This window comes from Choristoneura fumiferana, chromosome 17 (genome assembly GCF_025370935.1).
Source record: "Choristoneura fumiferana chromosome 17, NRCan_CFum_1, whole genome shotgun sequence".
In the NCBI taxonomy this organism is placed as follows: domain Eukaryota; kingdom Metazoa; phylum Arthropoda; class Insecta; order Lepidoptera; family Tortricidae; genus Choristoneura; species Choristoneura fumiferana.
Window position 1 is genome coordinate 13511218 of NC_133488.1, and position 19925 is coordinate 13531142.

Below are 19925 nucleotides of genomic sequence, written 5' to 3' on the forward strand. Positions count from 1 at the left end.
CTGTATTGTATTTTATTTTTATTAAACTTTACTTTGTACTGTTTTGCTCTATCCATTACCTGTGTTAAAATTTTGTCATGTTCTGCCAAATTATCCCCAGCCACTATGATGTCATCAAAATAAACAAAGACTCCTTGTATATCACTAAAAATTGCAGTGTTTATTTTTTGCATTACCTCTGGAGCTGATGAGATACCGAAAGGCATCCTTTTGAATCGATACCTACCGAAAGGAGTTCCAAAAGTGCACAGTTTTTCTTGATCATCTAAGATAACTTGAAAAAAGCCATCTTTCATGTCTAGTACACTGAAGACCTGCTTACCTGCAAGAGAATTGTAAATTTCTTCAGGAGATGGTATTTGGTAATTCTCTCTAAGAATACATTTATTTAACTCCTTCGGATCTAAACACAATCTGAGGGACTTGTTAGGTTTTTCCACTATGACAAGATTATTACACCAAGCTGTTGGTCCCTCAACTTTCTCAATAATGCCTCTACTTTCATAGTTATTTAAGGTGTCTTTTAACCTTTCCTTAATGGCCTGTGGTACTCGTCGGATAGGCTTAACAACAGGCTGCGCTGTATCCTTTATTTTTATACAATATGTCCCTATCGTGCCTAAGCCTGAAAACACTTCTGCATTTGCTTTTACAAAATTCTCTTTTTCCTTGCTTACTGTAACACTATCCAATTTTTTCAATAAATTTAGTCTGACACAATCTGGCAACCCTATCACTGGCTGAATCGATAAATTAACTATGAAAAATTTTAACTTTACTTGTTTGCCCTTGACAAAGCAGTTTAACTTTACAGTGCCTTCAGTTTTGATTTCTTGATTGTTATATGCTACCAAAATAGATGAACCACTAAGCACACAATTACTACCTTTAACTTTCTCATACAAATTTAAAGACAATGTATTGCAGTCAGCCCCAGAGTCTAACTTGAACTTAATATTAGTTCCATTGATATTTATAATTTCATTCCACTGAGGTTTAGCACTAAAACTACTTACTGAATCCACTACAAATTCTTCTGAGCTATCACTATCACTCTCTTGCTTTTGTACTACATGGATCTTCTTTCCGCAGTCTTTTTTCTTTGGAGCGCTACGTTCTGGTCTCTTCACAGACTTACTACGACACATAACCGCAAAATGGTTGTAATTGTTACATAACGCACACATTCTCCCATAAGCAGGACAATTTCTAGCTGGGTGCGTTTTTCCACAATATGTGCAGTCTATCATCTTCAATCCTCTTCCTTGCACCTTGTCTACTTTCTTGATTACATCTATTTCCTGTTTTATTTGAGTTGACATTTCTAAGGCCCTTGACTTTCCTGCCTCTGCAGCTCGGCACTGGCTGATGACCTGGTTCAATTCTATATTCGCCTCCCGCAATAATCTTTCCTGCACTCCCTTATCCCTTACTCCTATTACTATCATGTCTCTTACAAGTCTGTTCTCCTGGTCCCCAAAGTCACACTGTTTTGCTTGAACTTTCAATCTGGTGATGAATTTGTCAACTTGTTCACCCTCTTCCTGTTTTAAATTAAAAAACTTAAAGCTGTTGGTGATAATATTTTTTCTGGGCTCCACATAGGCGTCAAAGTTTGATATGAGATTTTCCAAGGTCAAAACCTCGTCTTCTTTCATGTGACTATTATAGACATCGACTGCTTCTTCTCCAGCTACATTCAAAAAAATAGCTATTTTTCTTGCATCTTTAGCGTTTGATAGTCCTGCTGCTTCCAAATACACCTTGAATTGTTGTTTGAACTTGGGCCAGTTGCCTCCATCGCCTGACAAGACCAAACCACTTGGCGGTTTAATTCCCTCCATTTCTTCTTCTTCCACTAAGGATTACTTTTTATTTCGATTTTAACCTGACACCATGTGTGATATTTAGTGTAGGTAATTTGTATATAAACTCTGTTTATTCTTTTATTCAATATAACTTTATTTTCACTAAGGATTCGTGTCGTGTTGCGTCTCACATCTGACTGCCACACGCCACAGATTGTGTAATCTCATAGAATATAAACTTATATCAAACAATATCATAATAACTGTTTAACAGCGCCATCTAGTTAATTTCTTGTGAACACTTAACAATATCGCCAACTCTCGTGTTCAAGCGATTATAGAACGTAAGGTGTCCATCCACTTATGCAGGCCATTGTACGTCTCATAACTTTTTGTCGGCCGACTCAAGTGACAGTCAGTTTTCTTGGAATATGTTAATTTTTATAAGACAGAAAGCAAACTTGGCCCCAAATTAGCAAACATAGGTACGGTAGAACAAATTGGATCATGGCCCAGGGTGGAACGTTTTAATTATCACTTTCACTATGATTTCCTTGACAAAAGTATGAGATGTCAACACGACATTAGTAGCACAAAGCTTCCACCCTGGGCCATGATTCAATTTGTTCAATTGTAGTACATATGCGCTTTGTCTCTTGGGCTCCCCTACTGTAAGCAGTTCATGTAAATTAAATGTTTTAAATGAGCGTAATTAAAGTTATAAATATTCAAAGATTCACACTAGCTGATCTATACCGACACCTGACCACTTGAACTGGTTATAACCAGATTCAGAACAAAATAACTACCATTCATACATGTTATTGTGCCCAAGTCCAAGGTTGACTGAAGATGTTAGTGGGTCGAGTATCACAGTAGTGAATCGTAAAATAAATAGTCTGACATGTGTGCTCTAAGCGTGATTTTTACAATACTTAATTTCCAGTTATTAAGAAAAGTCACGACTGAAAATATTCCACTGTCACTGAAGTGTTAACTGGGCAACTGGTCATGCTCCTGCAATTAGGAAGATAACTGGTTCTGATTGTATGTACTGTAAAATAAATAAATTCACGCGACGGACGAATGATAAATGTGTGTAATATCCATAAAATAAATAAGTAATAATAAAATAAACAAATAACCGAGATAATGAAATGACAGAATGTTTCTTCGCAGTCTAAAGTTAATCTCTGTTATGACTCCTGTTATAATATTAAGAAACCTTAGTAATGAAATCTAACTACATACTTACCTACTTACTTATAAATAGTAAGTTCCGTCGATTTGTCCTTGTTTTCTAAAAGTAGCTTTGATCGATTACTGAGCCATATTTATAGTATTTTATGCAACAGTTGTACCTATAACAGGGTTAAAAAAAGGTTCTGTATACCGAATTTCATCTAAATCGGTTCAGCGGTTAACACGTGAAGAGGTAGGTAACAAACAAACATATAGACTTGTAACCTTTCGCATTTGTAATAAATACATATTACATTAGTGAGATTAACTTTGCTATTTTTAATATCATTATTTAAAAACAATAAAAAAACTTATTCTATTTTGTTAAACACAGAAATGTCTTCCTATAAAATACCTAAAGACGCAGAGGTAAACAACATCCGGTAAGAAACGAAACGTTTATAATTAATTATTAACTCAAGAAATATTCTCTACATTACTTATAATTTTTAACCGCCAGTTTGGATCTAAATGTGACCTTTAATCATATACAAATAGTTAACTTTTTACAACTAAATAGAAATAGAAAAATTTGGATTGGAAAAAAGCTTGAACTTCATAGCAGGAACTTCTAGTAGAATATTTTTAAACAGGGAATGAGAGTGGAGTGGATGAGTCCACGAAACACAGTTATTAAATGTATAAATATAGCAAGGTATGTATTAATATTGTGTTATTTTGTAAGTTTGTTTGTTAATACAAAATAAACAAAATTATGACTTCATCTTATTACTTCTTTTATTCATCATCATCATCATTATTATTACGACTTCAAAAAAAATGTTTAGAACCCCTTCTTCTGTGACCTTCTAGAGTCCAATGTTATATTCAATGGACTATAGAGACATTCGAAAATGACAAAATATATCGGGTTTATTATAGTTATATAAAAAAACCATGTTAAAATAAAACAAAAAATTAAGACATAGCCATAACTATCTTTATCTACGAGTACTTATCGTATAATAGAAAAAACAATTAAAATTGATTTTGGACGAGGAAATAGGGGACTAAGTAATGTTGTTTTCATCAGTTTTTTGTAAGTAGGTGTATGATCACGATCAGTTTAGGTTGCATCTCTCCCTTTTAAGCTCTTTCCGGAGGGATTTAAGGAAGCAATAGCAATATTTTACACAAATGCGTCTTTTCAAACGGCTCACTGACCGTAGGTATTTCCTCTTAATAGCACACTTCGTACAGCGTTTGGTAGACACTGTCAGCTTCTGGTTGCTTTCATCGCTCTGGTATCATCATAATTATAAATTTGACGACATGTTTATCAAACATCCGCTTCCGAGAACAGCGTGGGTGTCGTTTTAACTGTTTGGATCATGCAATCGTACTTCAGTAGGTAACGCGAAACAGCTCTTGCTTTCCTTCTGGAATTTGACCTATACGTCTATGAAAATATATTAGTAGCTAATGTTATCGATGAAGCCATATCATGAAACTGGAGTGTGCGGTTGATGGTTCAATTGATACGCCTTGTCGAAAGGATGCCAGACACCTACGACCTCCTACTTATATCTTAGATAAGAGAATTAGAGCATTTTGATTAAAGTAAAAAAAAACACTCGTGTCCATACGTACTTTTTATCTTGTCATCAATCAGCAAATTGTACCTTAAAGCACCTATAGTCGAGGGGACCTCTTTGAATACAAATTCTAATTATAAAAAATAAACGTCAAGGAGTCCATTTTGGCCAACAAACGACTGTGTGTTTTTCCATAGTATAGGTAAGTACCTAACTACACGTATATGCCGTAGTGTTCTGGCGCTATAGTTAAGAAGGTACCTATGCCGCCGAGCGTAGCGTGTTATACCAACATATTTATATACTTCCACATTGTGTTTGTCGTCTTGTAATTGTAAAATAACGGAATCCATAACGTTTACAAGACTAAATAAGTTTTTTTCTAAAAAATAACATTTATAATGTAAGCTTTTTTTACTTTAGGCAAGTACTGACTTCACTTGCATTGATTTGATATCCAACCTACATAATTATACTAAACTAGCTTTTGCCCGCGGCTTCGCCCGCGTGGAATTCGGCTGTCACGCGCTGTTCCCTCGGGAACTGTGCATTTTCCGGGATAAAAAGTAGCCTATGTCACTCTCTAGCCCATAAACTATCTCCATGCCAAAAATCACGTTAATCCGTCGCTGCGTTTCGACGTGAAAGACGGACAAACATACAAACACACACACTTTCGAATTTATACTATTAGTATGGATTTCAAGCCAATCTAATCATCGGAAGCCGGATCAAATTTAACCTGTAAGATTTGAAGCAGACAACAAACAGCAGGGCTACTACGAAACTCGAAACTCGAAGTTCGTGTCGTGCGGTCCCTCTGACACTTATACTATTCAATACGAGAGCGAGAGGGACGGTACGATACGATACGAACTTCGAGTTTCGAGTTTCGTAGTAGCCCTGCAGGGTAAGCGGATATAAAAGCTTGTAAAAACAGTATAGGTAACAGATAATAACTTAGCAGCAGTGCTTGCACTGTTGCGTGGAGAGTAAGACAGGGTGTTGTATAAAGGCCTTAGGTAAAATACAGATGTTTATGGGATACCATCAGGAGACCCATTTGATAGTCAAATAAAAAAAAAGCACAGTCGAACCATTTGATTCTTGACCCATCAATCACAGAATGAATTTCCTTATTAGGCAATGCAATGTTATCATGATATTTTTATAAGGTGTAAACTTATGGGATTGAATTCCAAATACCGGTTCGGTTATGGCACTTGATCTTAGTAGGTATACCTATTTTAAACTTGCACAATAATTAAAAATACCTACTTAACACTCGCGAAACGTGGACTAAGTTAAGGATTGAAGTATAAGAAGAATTTGGATGGTTCTTGGCATCATTATGAGAACAAGATTAAGTAGGTATTTAAGTTTATAATTCGTGTATCCGAACTACCTATATGTTTAAACTTATGTATGAAATACAAATCTTAGCACGTGCGAGAGTACTGATAAATTATCTTCAAATTACTTATTTGTTTTACAAGATACTATCGCGCTTTTATAGCTCTAGATTTGCTTGATCACCATATAGACCTAAGATATGTAGGTACGGCTTATCTTATCTTCATTACCCAGACAAGGAATTGCATGAGTAATAATAATTTTATCAGAATATCTGACAAAACATAATCCTATTTTATGTAAACGGAAAAGCAGTCACCTGTACAGTCCGCAACAAAGATATGTGGGTATTAATATATTCATACCATTATGTTCGTTACATAAAATATAAACCCCTTTTTTAGAGATTTATAGGTTTATTATTTGAAAATATATTTTTTATTACAGAGCTGTATAGCTATTTACATTGTATAAGATAAAAAAAGATGGCTGCTTGAGTCTGAATGAATGGTTACAAAATAAAATAAATGAACTGTTGAAAAAATAACTTATTATTCATATATTCATTCTTGGCTGTATAGCCAAAGTGCAAAAAATACGTACCTATTACACGACCTTAATGTTCAGGTAATAAAGTCCTGTACATACATATTTTTGGCACTTCAAACGCATGTAAATTTTTGTTGCTGACTACAAAACAATTTTTATTTATTTGCTATTTTTGATGATTTATTTCAATTATTTTCTTGGTACACCAAGATTTTTTTTAATTCTTGAAAAACAAATGGTCGTTCTATTAATTTAACACGGAACAAAAAGCAAAACTCTTTAATTCGATTATTTTACTCTTCGATTTATAAATCTAATTTGATTTGAAAGAAAAATCTAATTTAAGCGACGGAAGTGCCACTTAAGAAACTTGTATCTACTTCCCTTCCGGCAATGTACAGGAAATATTATTAATTATTTTGAAATTAATTTGCGAGGTTTACAGCGTTAACGTATTTTATTGAAATAAGTATTAAGTAGGTACCTATTAATATCTATCGAGTAGAGCCATCCATTGGAAAAGCCTAGTGTGCCCTAGAGGAAAAGATACGAACAGTTGACTAATTGTCACATTTTTTTTCCTTAAACTACTTATAATAATTTAGCCATTGCCACAGACTCGAAGAAATATAAAAGTTTTGCCAGTTATTTTTATGTTATTCTTACGTTCCTTTATCAAAGCTGTTTAGGGCCAATGATCCTAGCATGCTCTTTTGCCAAATTAATTAATACCATTGTGTTAAAACGAGCAAAGTGGTTCCGCTATTCTGAGAAAACTGGTGATCCAAGAGTTTTTAAATAGGTACCCAGAATTCAGGACATCACCGCAAATGCATGTTGCTCGGTAATTCTCGTTATTTGTTTGAATATCTGTTACTTGTTTAGGTACTTCATTACTATTCTATTTTGAACAAGTAATATCGAAATTATTTTATTATCAGTTACAAAAGTATTTATCACTTGTTGCTCTAGGCCTCTAAGATTAGATATAAGTTAAAGTCAAGATATCTATAATCAATTTAGACCACAATTTAGAATATAACAAGCACATGAATGTCAAATAAAATCTACAGCCGGTGTAGCTTTAGCAATCACTAGTATACAAAGTCTTGTGCCTTCATTTTAAATTGGTGTCTTTACATTTTTATACACATTACCTATAGTTTTGTTATTATTTTAATGTAACTCGATAAACTTCTAAAATATGAATATAATGAGTAAAATTGTTCAAAATTCATATATTTACATGGTGAGTAAGCGTTTATATATATTCAATGTACTCTGTGAGTAAGTGTACCGAACAAGTTGAATTTACTTTAAGTACCACTTTTATGGGAGCTGTGGTGGCCTAGTGGTTTGACCTATCGCCTCACAAGCAGAGGGTCGTGGGTTCAAACCCCGGCTCGCACCTCTGAGTTTTTAGAAATTCATGTGCGGAATTACATTTGAAATTTACCACGAGCTTTGCGGTGAAGGAAAACATCGTGAGGAAACCTGCACAAACCTGCGAAGCAATTCAATGGTGTGTGTGGAGTTCCCAATCCGCACTGGGCCCGCGTGGGAACTACGGCCCAAGCCCTCTTGTTCTGAGAGGAGGCCTGTGCCCAGCAGTGGGACGTATATAGGCTGGGATGATGATGACCACTTTTATGGAACAAAGCAAAAATTGTAGTTAGGGTTACCTATTTGGTACTTGCTAACTATTTCCGATACTCTAGCTTTTTTTTAATCAAGGGTAAGTTTTTATTTTTATGAAGCAGTTAAATCGTCCTAGAATTGAAAGTTTTGTGTCCTGTTTCTTTAAGAGTCTGCACGTAGGTACCTAACGTAATTCATATTTTACATCACATCTTGTCTTATTCATTTGTTTAAGGAAGTTCATTAGATGTCTTAGATACCTATACATAATTAACTTACACAACAATCATTGATGATTTATTTCCATTATTTACATTTGTACTAATCATTGTAATTTCGAAAGAAATATTTCTCTTGATATTAACGCGATGGCTGTATTAGCAAACGGAATCTACCAATCCTGTTTAATTAACGTTACATAAAATAACACTTAGATATGTTAAAAGAAAGTACAGTAATAATTTAAATAGCATAGTAATAGGTAAATTAAATTTTGAATGGAATTTATTTAATATTTGAATCCTAAGCAAAATAGGAATAAAATATTTATGGAATAGGGATCGTGGTTTATACTTACCTATCTACCTAAGCATCTAAAGAATATGAAGTCAAAATTCAACCGCTTTTATACTTAAATACATCTAATCATGACAATATCATCCTATGTTCATCTTGATAAATTTCGAAATATCCTCATTAATATGTATAATAAATGCAAAAGTAACTATCTGTATGTCTATTATCTCTTTACGCGTAAACCGCTGAACCGATTTAGATGAAATTTAGTATGGAAGGACAAGGATAGTAACTAGTTTTTACCCCGCAAAATTGCATAGTTCTTGCGGGATAATTAATGATGACAACGACACACGAATTCTTTGCAGGCGTAGTCGCGACATACCTAGTCCACATTTTTCAATCAAACCTTGCCTTAGACAATTACACATACAGTCCAAGTTCTAAATTAATAAGCAATGGGAATATTCCTAACGGGTAATTAAGTTCACAATTGTCTGTAAGGACGCTTTGGCTTCCTGTGTGACAAGGTTCTAAAAACTTGGCATTGCAGGTCCATCCTCCCTTAACTTTGTCCTAAAAGGGGCCAAAGACTGACGTCGTCGGCCTCGATAATGTTCAATAGGTTCGGCGCATGCGTAATACTCTCGCTGTGTGGGTAACCGTCTGGTCGAGCACGCGGTCAGTGCGTGCCTCTATACCTGTCTCGCTCGCCAACCATTCAGGTCTGGCGCCCCTCGTGCGAGACAGGGTCAGCGAATAGTCCGGGGATCGCCGTCTTATCTAAACCAAGTTTAAAATACCTCCGGAGTGTACGCTAACCGTCAGTCGTGTTCGAGCCGCTCTGCTAGTCCTACACTGTGTGCAACGTTCGCTGCGACCTGCCATTTGTGAATTTTTGAATTGCAGATCTGTTGATTACAGAAATATACTGCCACTAATCAGTCGATATATTGCTCAGATTTAATTTTATTGAGGTAAGTTTAAATAAGGCCTGAATATCTATAGAAAATAAGAAAAGTTTCGAGTGGTAAAAAATGGAATGATTAAAAAAATTAGCATTTAGGTAAAAGTAGGAAATTACTAGAATATTCTAGTAAGTAAAGTACGCATGCTTTGGACGCAGCAAATGGCTGACTTGATATTGCAGTGCAACGCTGTGGCACGCCCAGCGCTTTCTCTCGTCGCGGTATCGTCGGTGCTAGCTCTGCATCGCCAATCGATTAATTTTCACTACCTACGTGTATGTGTACCAGTGAATAGAAAGTTATTATTAATGGAACCATGTACTTTTAGAATTATCTATTTAGGTACCACTTATCTAATTTTTCAGATAAATAAATGTAAAGGGGCCACGTTTTTTACATCAATAAATTCTGCGCTTACCTATTCTATTTTTTTTTTTGATCATAACAGTTCTAAAAATATGCATTATTTTTCTTAACGATGCAAAATTTACAACGATTTCAAAATCTTCTGGTTGTCTTTCTTTTAGTTATTTTAGTGTGACAGCGTTTATTTGCATTTTTTTTCTTAATACAGCAACAAGCAATTGAAAGCAAAAAAAAAAAACCCTTTTTTCTAGAACCTTCAGACAGACTTGCCTTACCGTAGCAGGTAGTTGGCCTCCCCTTTTCAGTTTTTTTACATTTGGATAAGTAGGAAGGTAACCTACCTGACCATGAGACGCACCCAAGAAGGCAACTCATAAATAGGTAGTTATTTAATTGTTCTCCCAAAATGCTACCTTTTGTATCTTTCAAGAATCTATTTCATAAGGAACGAAAGTAAGATTTTGAAATACATGTTTCATAAACTATTGTAACAAATGTGTAAATGCAATAGGTAGGTGTTTATTGCCTCTGTCATAAATAATATTCCAATGCATTTTATTCCACTCCATAAATATTTCCACTCTTTGGTCAAGGATAACTATCTCTGAATCATTTTATAAAGTAGGTACCTCTAATTGGTGCCGTTACTGTAGGAATTTTCCCCTAAAGTACAAACAAAGATGAAGCGGCTTGGTTTGTTTTGTTTAACCTAACAACTACGTAAGATCTTTTCAAAATTTACACTTGTTCAAATATTGCTAACGTCAGGCACGTTTATGATGGGTCTAAATGGTACCGTAGCATGAAGTCAGGATCCAAGGTTGCACGTGTGCATTAGGTACTATTGTTTAACCAGATTTGTTTATAATTTTTTACCTGACCTGACGTTATTTAGCCTGTACCTATTCATGCAAGGAGGACTCGGGAACATTCGTAAAGAAGTTGACCCAGATAATTTCGAGAGATGACTCATCTTTATGCGAAGTCATTAATATATCTGTTATCAAGGATTGTCATAGCCTTTTTTCCGTTCCACCAGACGTAAACCCCGCTAATTGTCAAGATGCTAGCCAGCCCTGCTATGGAACTGCAAGTGGAGGAAACGCCTTTGGCTCTTCAGCGTCTCTGGAACCTGACCAGGGCCCGCCTTGCCGGCACTTCTACTCTGCTCGATGCTGAGCCAGCCCTCGCTGAAACTTTACCTTCCGCTCAGGTATATCTTCAGTATAGTTAAAGAATAAAAATTTTGATTTGAATTTTGTAAGAAACTGAATCACGTGGCAGGGTGGTACTTTTTGACAACTGGTCTCACCATTATTTCTTTGGTTGATATATAATGTCAACGTAACATTTGCAGCGAAAAGGATACGCGATTTAGTCTCTCCGTCTGTAACTAAGGTATAGATTTTCAAGGGCGACGACTTAATCATTGATTGATTATTGGTGGCGCTCCCGAATCGTAGTTTTTATTTTTAATACAATATTTGGGATCGCCGTTAGGTTTGATGACCCTTTTGAATGTTGTGCCAATTTCTTGTTTACTCTCACAAATCGATCAATTGTGTGCAATATAAATACATCTGTGCAAAGATTTTCGTTGGATCACGAGCCTTAAACTATGATCTATATTTACTTAGTACTTTAAAAACAACTTGTTTATTTTGCTTGCTTCAAGGGCTTGTTGATAACGTTAACTTGATGTGAGTTATTACAATAAGTAATACTTAACCTCATTTTTCTTTCTACTTTCTCGATAACTTACAGTAATCAATTTTTATTTCTATAACAGGAGCCCGAAGGTACCCCTAAGAGTATTGTCCCAAGTGACTACGAAAGTGATGGAGAAGAAGCTTTTCCCGAATTGGAAATAACTGTAAGTTCCTTGTTTAATTTGATGTAACATTGACTGTATTTGATCATCGCTGAGAATCTTTCATCCAATTTTAAAAGTATTGATACTTGTAATGGAAATGTTTGTATAACTTTTCCCCCAGTGTTTTGATCTTTTTGCGTCTGCACTTTTAGAGGTGTTTATCAATTAGTGTAAGTGATACTGTCACACCCCCGCTCGTCGATCACTTTGTTATCAAACACGTCACGGCCTGGCCTATCGTCTAGACGTTATGCAAACAATACATCGTAATTGATAAGATTCATTAATTTAACCGTGAAGCTACGATTATTCTCGGGAAATTGAGACCATCGGCTCTAGTATAAGGGAATATATAGGGCTTCAATTCAATCAAGCAATTGTGTTGTTGCTTCGTTGGTTTCTCGTTCATTCATTCAAGCACGATAAGGTCGGTCGTCCGCATTCGATATTAAAAGTTTTCGTTTTTACTGTTTTATTATTCACGAAGAAACACTTCCTGGACGATAACCTTCAGTGAAGGTTCGATACGAGTTCAGCGGGCGTTATTCGGTTTCCGTTAATAAAAACGTGTAAGCAGAATGGAATCTGCAAACGATGACTGCGCTGCGTCGGAAATAGAAGAAAATGTATAAATATATCGCTCGATCAACGTGAACGCGCAGACTTTGTACCCTTCTCTTGTTCACTCACAATAAACTAATTTGTCTCAATTGCTAGTCGGCGCACTATTTCAGGGCCTTAATTGAATAAATTAATACAATCAATGCTATCACAATACTTAACATTAAGGTTTCTTCTTAAAATATACCTAAACGACCTTTTTCACGTTTCCAATAGGTATAGTCACCAGCATTAATATCTGCCACAGCGGAGCGTGCAAAAATATCTGACACGTCCTTCCGGTCCTAGAAATAGAGTCGTATCAGAAATTTATGCACGCTTGTTGTGTCAGATACCTATTGGTGCTGGTGACTGTACGCCATAAATAGGCCAAAATTAGCTAGCATTGCTTATACTTAGACTGGCATGTCTTAATTCTGCGACAAAAACCATTATCAGTGTGTAGGTATGAGTATGAGTATAGTCACAAGTTCCAAACTACAAACAATATTATGATAGTGCGTAAAATGTAGTGATGTAATATAGCATCCATCTTTCTTGGCACCTGTAACTGACATCGTGATGATCTGCAACAATTGCCAACTAGGTATAACTTATGTTTAGATCAGGCTTCCTTTACTATCTTCCATTCCGTCCAACGGTTTGGTCAATTGGTCATCATCGTACTAAAAATTGCATATTTAATTAAGATATATTAGATTAGTTATTTTTGTTTTTATATATATATATATATATAAACTCTTAATTGTAAAAAAAAATTAATACAAAATTATATAAAAATAATTAGTAGGTAAATAAACGAGAAGTGGGTAATAATGAAGCAACAAAATATTTCTTTTGAAGATGATGCTGATAGCTTAATTTTGGAACTTGAATCGGTAACTTATCGTCCTAAATGAGAGAGGTACATTGTTTCAAAGTGAAGTTCAATTAGATAATTGTTTTTAGGAGTTGAATGAGAACTTGTCCAAGAGTTATTGGACGGAGACTTTGAACAAAGAAGTGTTCCTGGATGCTAGCACCCTCGGAGATGTGCCGGCCGTGTACCGAGTGCCGCCGCCGGCGCCGCACCAACTGCCTGTTATCGGAGTCTACATCGACCCTCGTGTCAGAACTGGCTTCCGATACAAAGTTAGACCGATGCAGGTGAGACGAGTAATTTAATTCTAACTTCTTCTCATCTCTCAATCATGTCACTTCGCACGACATTGAGGAATCGTAGACAAGAAAGAAGTGTTGATGATTGCACGTGTGGTATGCAATCTTCCACATTTTTTATATCAGCAGTTTACGAAATCGATGAACGGTTTTTGTAAAAGTCGACTATTCCTCATGAGTTCGGTTGTTGAATGTTGCTTAATCATCGAAAGATCTTGTGTAAAAAAAATACATCTATGGCTTTTGTCATCAATGTCGAGCTTGAACTACGTCGAAAAGAAAAACTACGAAGATCCATAAGCCTTGGGGCAAAATTTGATAGCAACCTGAACTGCGAAAGAAACTGATTTGCAACAATTGGCGTCGAAATGGCTGAAAAATATATTTTCAAAGAATTGAGTTTTGATTTTTTCAACATGCAGCTATCTTTAAACATGACACACACTTATTATTAGTTTTTTTTTGTTATTAAACATATATAGGGAACAATCGGATTTGTGGTTATTTATAGAACATTTTGGTAAGGATAATCCTTTTCAGAAACAAGAGGATGGTGAGTGTTTGTCTTCGTCCCTTACAAAAATGTTCATGAATAGGCAAATATTCTGGTAGCTCGAGCACAATATGTTTTACATCGTTGATTAACACATAGCAGAATGTTTGTATTATTTTCATTTCAATATTTAACCATATCCGATTGCATTTGATGACAATGTTTTAATCTAATTTCATTAAGAATGAAAGTGAGGTTGTCATATTGAATAGTAATGTGCCGTAACAAATAACTGAAAATATTTAACCTACCTACATTTCCACATTTTCTATACTTATACCTAATATAAATTTAGTCTGAAAAGCATAGGTAACCAACAATAAAAATAATCATAGATTTGATAGATATAATTATGATTATTATTTACGAAAATTATGTTTATAAGCAACTTTGAAACATACCCATTGTAATGGCAACCTTACATCAAAATGTTCGAAGATGCTGCTACTGTTTAGATTTTTGCAATTTATAATTATTTACTTACAAGGAAGGAGTCATGAGTCAGTGAAAATTACAAAATAGAGATCTAAATTCAATTCTTTACTGTCAGCAAACCGATTTGAGCAGTTCAGACCAATTTGGCGGGGTTACGATTAGGGCTGTCAGGGGTTAGGTCAGTGAGTAGCGGTGTCCGTTGATGAAATTTGCAGACCGAAAATGTCACCAACGACCAACACTGCTAGCTTGCGTGCTCTGTCGCCACTGGTTGTGTGCACTTGCCGTTGTAGGCGATGGTATGTGGATCGTCCAGTTTTTCAGACCCTCGCCCAGAGCGGCGTTCTGAATCAAACCTCTTCAAGAAACCACGCAGAGACCAGACAGGTCGGAAATGACATACTGGCCAGCAGCATGTTATATCCACAATAGGTAAACAATAAGTATCATTCATAAGGGCTAATTGCCAAGTTAATCATATCAATAATTTACAAAAAACTTTTATTTTTTGAAATTGATATGATTATTTTTTCATCTGAGCAGCACTGCCTGTAGCTGCACTATGTGAATTGTAAACTGGTTTCACAAACTCAAACATGCTTTGTTCTAATCTCATATGGGTAACATCTCACGTACCTATCAGTTCATTACCTATACTTTATTTTAATGCAATTTCAATCATTTGAAAAAGTAATCATGTCCTGTCACGTGAATTTCATAAAGAATAATAATAGTAAATTAATGATTTGTTACAACTTCAATATTTTGTAAACCTTGTTCAGTATACCTAAATAAATAACTAATTACATATTTTTTTGAAAGTGTAAATTTTAAGGATGGTAAAGTGTATTTTGTGAATTGGAATTATAATGTAATTTAAATTTTCAGGCTTTAGACGCGCCTCCATTGTCTGTGAAGCCAAGATACTTGTTCGGGGGCAAGGCCCTGACTCTTCAGTCGATAGGCCGTGGATTTGCTCGCCGCATCACATTTGAGCCCCTTGATTCCACTCTCAATAACAATGACAACTACTTCTGGACTGACTCCAGACCGGAAGGATTTTTGTTCGAGATTGAAGCTATTTCTATCGGAGACAAATTTACTGTATACGACGCTAACCATGAACCTCAAGGCATTTTGGAAGTGGTACAACAGCAGGTGAGATGTGCTCATTATTTTTTTGAAGATTTTATCATGTTTAATCAATAAGTTTATCTTTATCTGGACTGACTGCTATTTCCTATATTTTCCAGAAAAATCAACTTGAAGTTGACCAACAAATTTTCGAGGATGGATCAATTGTGAAGAAAGTGAAGATCAATACGCTTTGCAAAGTAGAGTGGTATGAAAACGACGGAGCTACTAAATTGGTGCCGGTTACCGGATTGGCCATCCTCAAGAAGGGTCGCGGCAATGCCGTTGTGATCAAAGTAGTCAATGTGGCGATTGGCATAAAACAGCTGAGAAAGGGTTACGAGCTCAGACCTGGCATTGAGTCATCGTCAAGGAGAATCACCGTAAGCGGGGCTGACATAAAAGACATTCCTTGCCAGTATTGCGTTGTTGGGCTTGAGAAATACGAATTGCCCGTCATCGGTACATATGTGGATCCTCGTGTTGTGCCCGGTTTCCACTACCGCGTGCGGCCCGCGGGCTGCCGCCGACACCTCTTCGAGGGCCGAAGCCTTCTGCTCCAGTCCGTCGGAATGGGTTACGGGAAACGCATCACATTCAAGCCAGACACGCTCAACGCCCCAGAAAACTATTTCTGGTCAGACTCCCACCCCGAGGGCGTTGGCATGGAGCCGCGAGCTATTCAGCCTGGCATGAAATTTACTATTACCGGAAACGGGGTAAGTAGAGTATTTAAATTGCTACTAAACTTCAGTACAATAAGTTATTATAGTCATAATATTTGGCAACCAGCCATAACGCCCAGTTCTGACAGGCGCACGGGTTTTCTATTTGTTTACAAGTTTATAAATTGAGTATGATAAAGTTCAAAAGTTTGCAGTTTTGGCAGAAGGACAAATTCAAATTAAAAATAGCATTGGATAACTGCCAAAGATAAATATGACCTTGACAGCCTTGGCTAGTCCCGTGCAATGCAATTACATACATATTATTTATTTGGATTTGTGTTTTTGCAGGGTCTTTTGGGTGAAGCGAGCGTGTTCCGCGCTGACATGCCGCAAGTGGAAGAGAAAACAGAGTATGTGGATGTTCCGGGAAAACGCGGAAGGCCGTTGAGAAGTATATTCACGTTGACGTCACTTGCCACGTGAAGTTGGCTACTACTGGCGGAGGCTCTGTGGACTTAGAAGTCCATCTCATGAAGGTGTCCGGAGTAGCCTTGGTGCGGAAAGAGCCGGGCCAGGTCGTCGCCAAGCTAGTGAAGGTTTACAACGTCGGTCTGGACTCGCAGCTGAACCTCCTATTCGCGCACTCCCAGACCGAGCTCACCTTCCATCCCATCCCCTAAACCATTTAAGAGGCTCGAACAGTGTTGCAATATTTGTGACGAAGCATTCATCACAATTAAAGTATTGTAATACTGAAAAACCCACCTGGCGCGACTGGGTCTCCGTCAAATGTCAATCGATTGGTCACGAGTTTGCAACCGACGGTTTGGTTACGAGTTTGGACTAGTAACGTCCAGAAGTATCTATATCTTTATTGATTATAGTTCGGTTGCAACCGGTACAACAAGCGTTACGGTAATGATTATTGTGTGCACCGTAGTTAAATGGATTAATATATCTGCGATGCCACAAGTTAACCGGAATTAACAACAAGAACTTGTAAAGTACAAGGTACTAAAATATCTACACCTTACCAAGAAGTGCTGCTACTAGTGCAGACATGTTTAACATCAACGGTTACGCAGCTGCTTGGCATCAAGCAATCTCAGAGTAGTTTTCACAAATTTGATTTCGATAATCAGCTATCTTTGGAATACATTTTGACAGATTTTGAATGAGTAGCTATTAGTAATTCTTTGACTTATTTCTTTTAATGTCGAATAATTAAATTAAACTATTTATTTCAATTTGATGATAATCATTGATCATGATCAGTATTATTTATATTGACATAAGTAGTAGTTTTCTGGACTAAAACATATTACTGCTGGACTTGTGTCGGAGAGAGTAGTAAAAAGACTACCTAGATACAATATTTAATTGGACCTGTACTGCATACGTTATTGAATTGATTTTCTAATGTTTTGAACTCATTGTGCGAATTGTAAGATACGTATAAGGATTTGTTCAACAAAATTAGTTTATTTTTAAATTTAATGTCTTTACTTTATTTGTTTATGCTAGTTTATGTTATTTTTATTTCACTTTTAAATGGTTTTCCAAATTCTTCAATAAATAAATGTTTTTTTCTTATTTTGATGTTTTATTTCAAGAATGTCCCAATAGGTACTTTATCTGATTCATTATATAGCATTATTAGATACATATAAAGTTGCCAACCTATTATAGTTTGCAGGGACTTTGCAAATTTCTCATTCATAACGCCAACCCATCTCCACTTATAAGTCTAAAACTATTATAACCCATAAATATTTAGAATGGGCTAATTATTAGCTTTCATTTGATACCCCACTCGATAGGTTATAATAAAAAAAAAATTTGAAAACTTACAATTTGGCACCAAAAATCCGCCATTTTGATTTTTCAAGAGTTTCATGTACCCAGTGTCACTCGCGTCATCAAATTGAATCCAATGACGTATCATTTATCAAAATCGGTTCAGCCGTTGAGTAGTTACGAGAGGACATAGGAATAGACATACATACGCGTCAAACACATAACCCTCCTTCTTCGCAGTCGGGTAATAATAAGAGACCAGCGCTGGGAATCGAACCCAGTCCTCAGCATTCCGTGCTGCGTGCCATACCCCTACACTACCACTGGAAAGGAGTACAGACACGAATTTCTCCTATCCCAGCACTAGTCTCTTTTTTCTGGAATTTTCTGTGCATCCATGTCTCAGTTTGTATTTTCGATATGGTTTTACGGAATGACCTTAAAAGTAACAAATTTGGAGTCTAAATAAAAAATAAATAAGACTCCAAATAACCAATCATAATAAATAGTTAAGCACAAATCTTGGAAAACAGCTAAGTAAACGCAGCCAGTGTGCTTCCGGCCAAGTGTCAGTGTAGGGTAGGTAGGGTTTTCCGGCCACTAACGTGGTCGATTTTGAACGTTGCCGCTCGTTCCGCCTTAATTTAAGTGCAGCTTTATGTATGAGAGTAAGAATCTGATTCTGAGAAACACAATGTAGGTATTTAGATATTAAAGAAGGTTGATTGTAACAGTACCTACGAAGTAGAGACAAGGCGTTAGGTCAATACGGTGATGGATACGATTTGTGTTGTGAGACGTCGTGGTCCTAGCGATGCACCTGAGGCGGAGTAAGGACGGGAATAATAAATGAAACCAATAACTTGATAACTTATGCATACTCGTAGTACGTACACCACAATAATAGTTAGAGCTAGCGTGTTATGTAGAGAAGAGGGTTGATTGTGTGTTCCTACCAGTATGAAGTAGGTATGGATAGACGAAAAAGTTAAAAATATCCTATAAGTACTACAAGATTCGAGATTTTAACTTCGTATCGTGCCGTCTCACTCAAACTAATGGTAATAAATAAGAGGGTGAGAGGGACGGTATGATACAAACTTCTAATTTCGGAGTAGTCGAATAACAGCTGGAGTAAGCACGTTTTGTAGAGAGGGGTATCTGCGGCTAGAACCAATTGATGATGTGGCTACGTGGTTATTGGCAACACCTGGATAAAGGGAGTCAAAGATCGGGTCAGTAATAAAATAACCCTCACCTATGCCTGGAGAGGAAGCTTCACCAGCTGTCGATATACAGGCTGTTGTTGAACAAAAACCTATAAGTTTAGTGCATTGGTCAAATACTTAAAGGACAGACTTTGTCTAATGTAATGTAGCAGCCAGTGTAATTCATGCAACGGAATTTGTCAGTAAAATAAGATTAATAATAAACATTACCACCAAATTCTAAGTTCATAATGTGAATGCAATGGGAAGTCTTATAATTTTATTCTTCAACTGTGGTGGATCCTCATTCAATTGGTCTCCAATACTTTTTAAACCAAACATACGCTTCTTATCTACTCTGTAAGCTCTGAACAACGATAAGTAACATAGGTAGGTAAAACTTTTTTTCGCTCCCCCTTTAACTGTGTGGTATACATTCGCCTTAAGGCCTTGGGCCAGCAAGTTGCTTATACTGTAAAGACTTTAAGATTATAGCTCGAGCT

General features: G+C 36.3%; 1 protein-coding gene and 1 pseudogene across 2 annotated transcripts; one reads left to right on the forward strand and one right to left on the reverse strand.

Moving 5' to 3' along the window:
* Nucleotides 1-207: 207 nt before the first annotated feature.
* Nucleotides 208-2000, reverse strand: LOC141436737 (uncharacterized). Its single transcript, XM_074099763.1, has 2 exons — nucleotides 1017-2000; nucleotides 208-322 (listed from the first exon to the last, which is right to left on the reverse strand). Exons 1-2 carry the CDS (start codon nucleotides 1842-1844, stop codon nucleotides 299-301), a joined length of 852 nt encoding a protein of 283 aa, XP_073955864.1. The 5' UTR covers nucleotides 1845-2000; the 3' UTR covers nucleotides 208-298.
* Nucleotides 2001-9449: 7449 nt separating this feature from the next.
* On the forward strand, nucleotides 9450-18010 carry LOC141436728 (uncharacterized; annotated as a pseudogene). The gene is made up of 7 exons (XR_012452325.1): nucleotides 9450-9618; nucleotides 11015-11188; nucleotides 11765-11848; nucleotides 13418-13615; nucleotides 15504-15773; nucleotides 15869-16468; nucleotides 16766-18010. The product of XR_012452325.1 is annotated as an uncharacterized protein (transcript).
* Nucleotides 18011-19925: the final 1915 nt, after the last annotated feature.

Coding starts and splice junctions, on each gene's coding strand:
- LOC141436737 (XM_074099763.1), bottom strand. CDS start 1,844: ATGGAGGGAATTAAACCGCCAAGTGGTTTGGTCTTGTCAGGCGATGGA. Junction 323..1,016: donor AAGAATTTGTAGTGGATTCA/GTAAGTAGTTTT, acceptor ATTCTCTTGCAG/GTAAGCAGGTCTTCAGTGTA.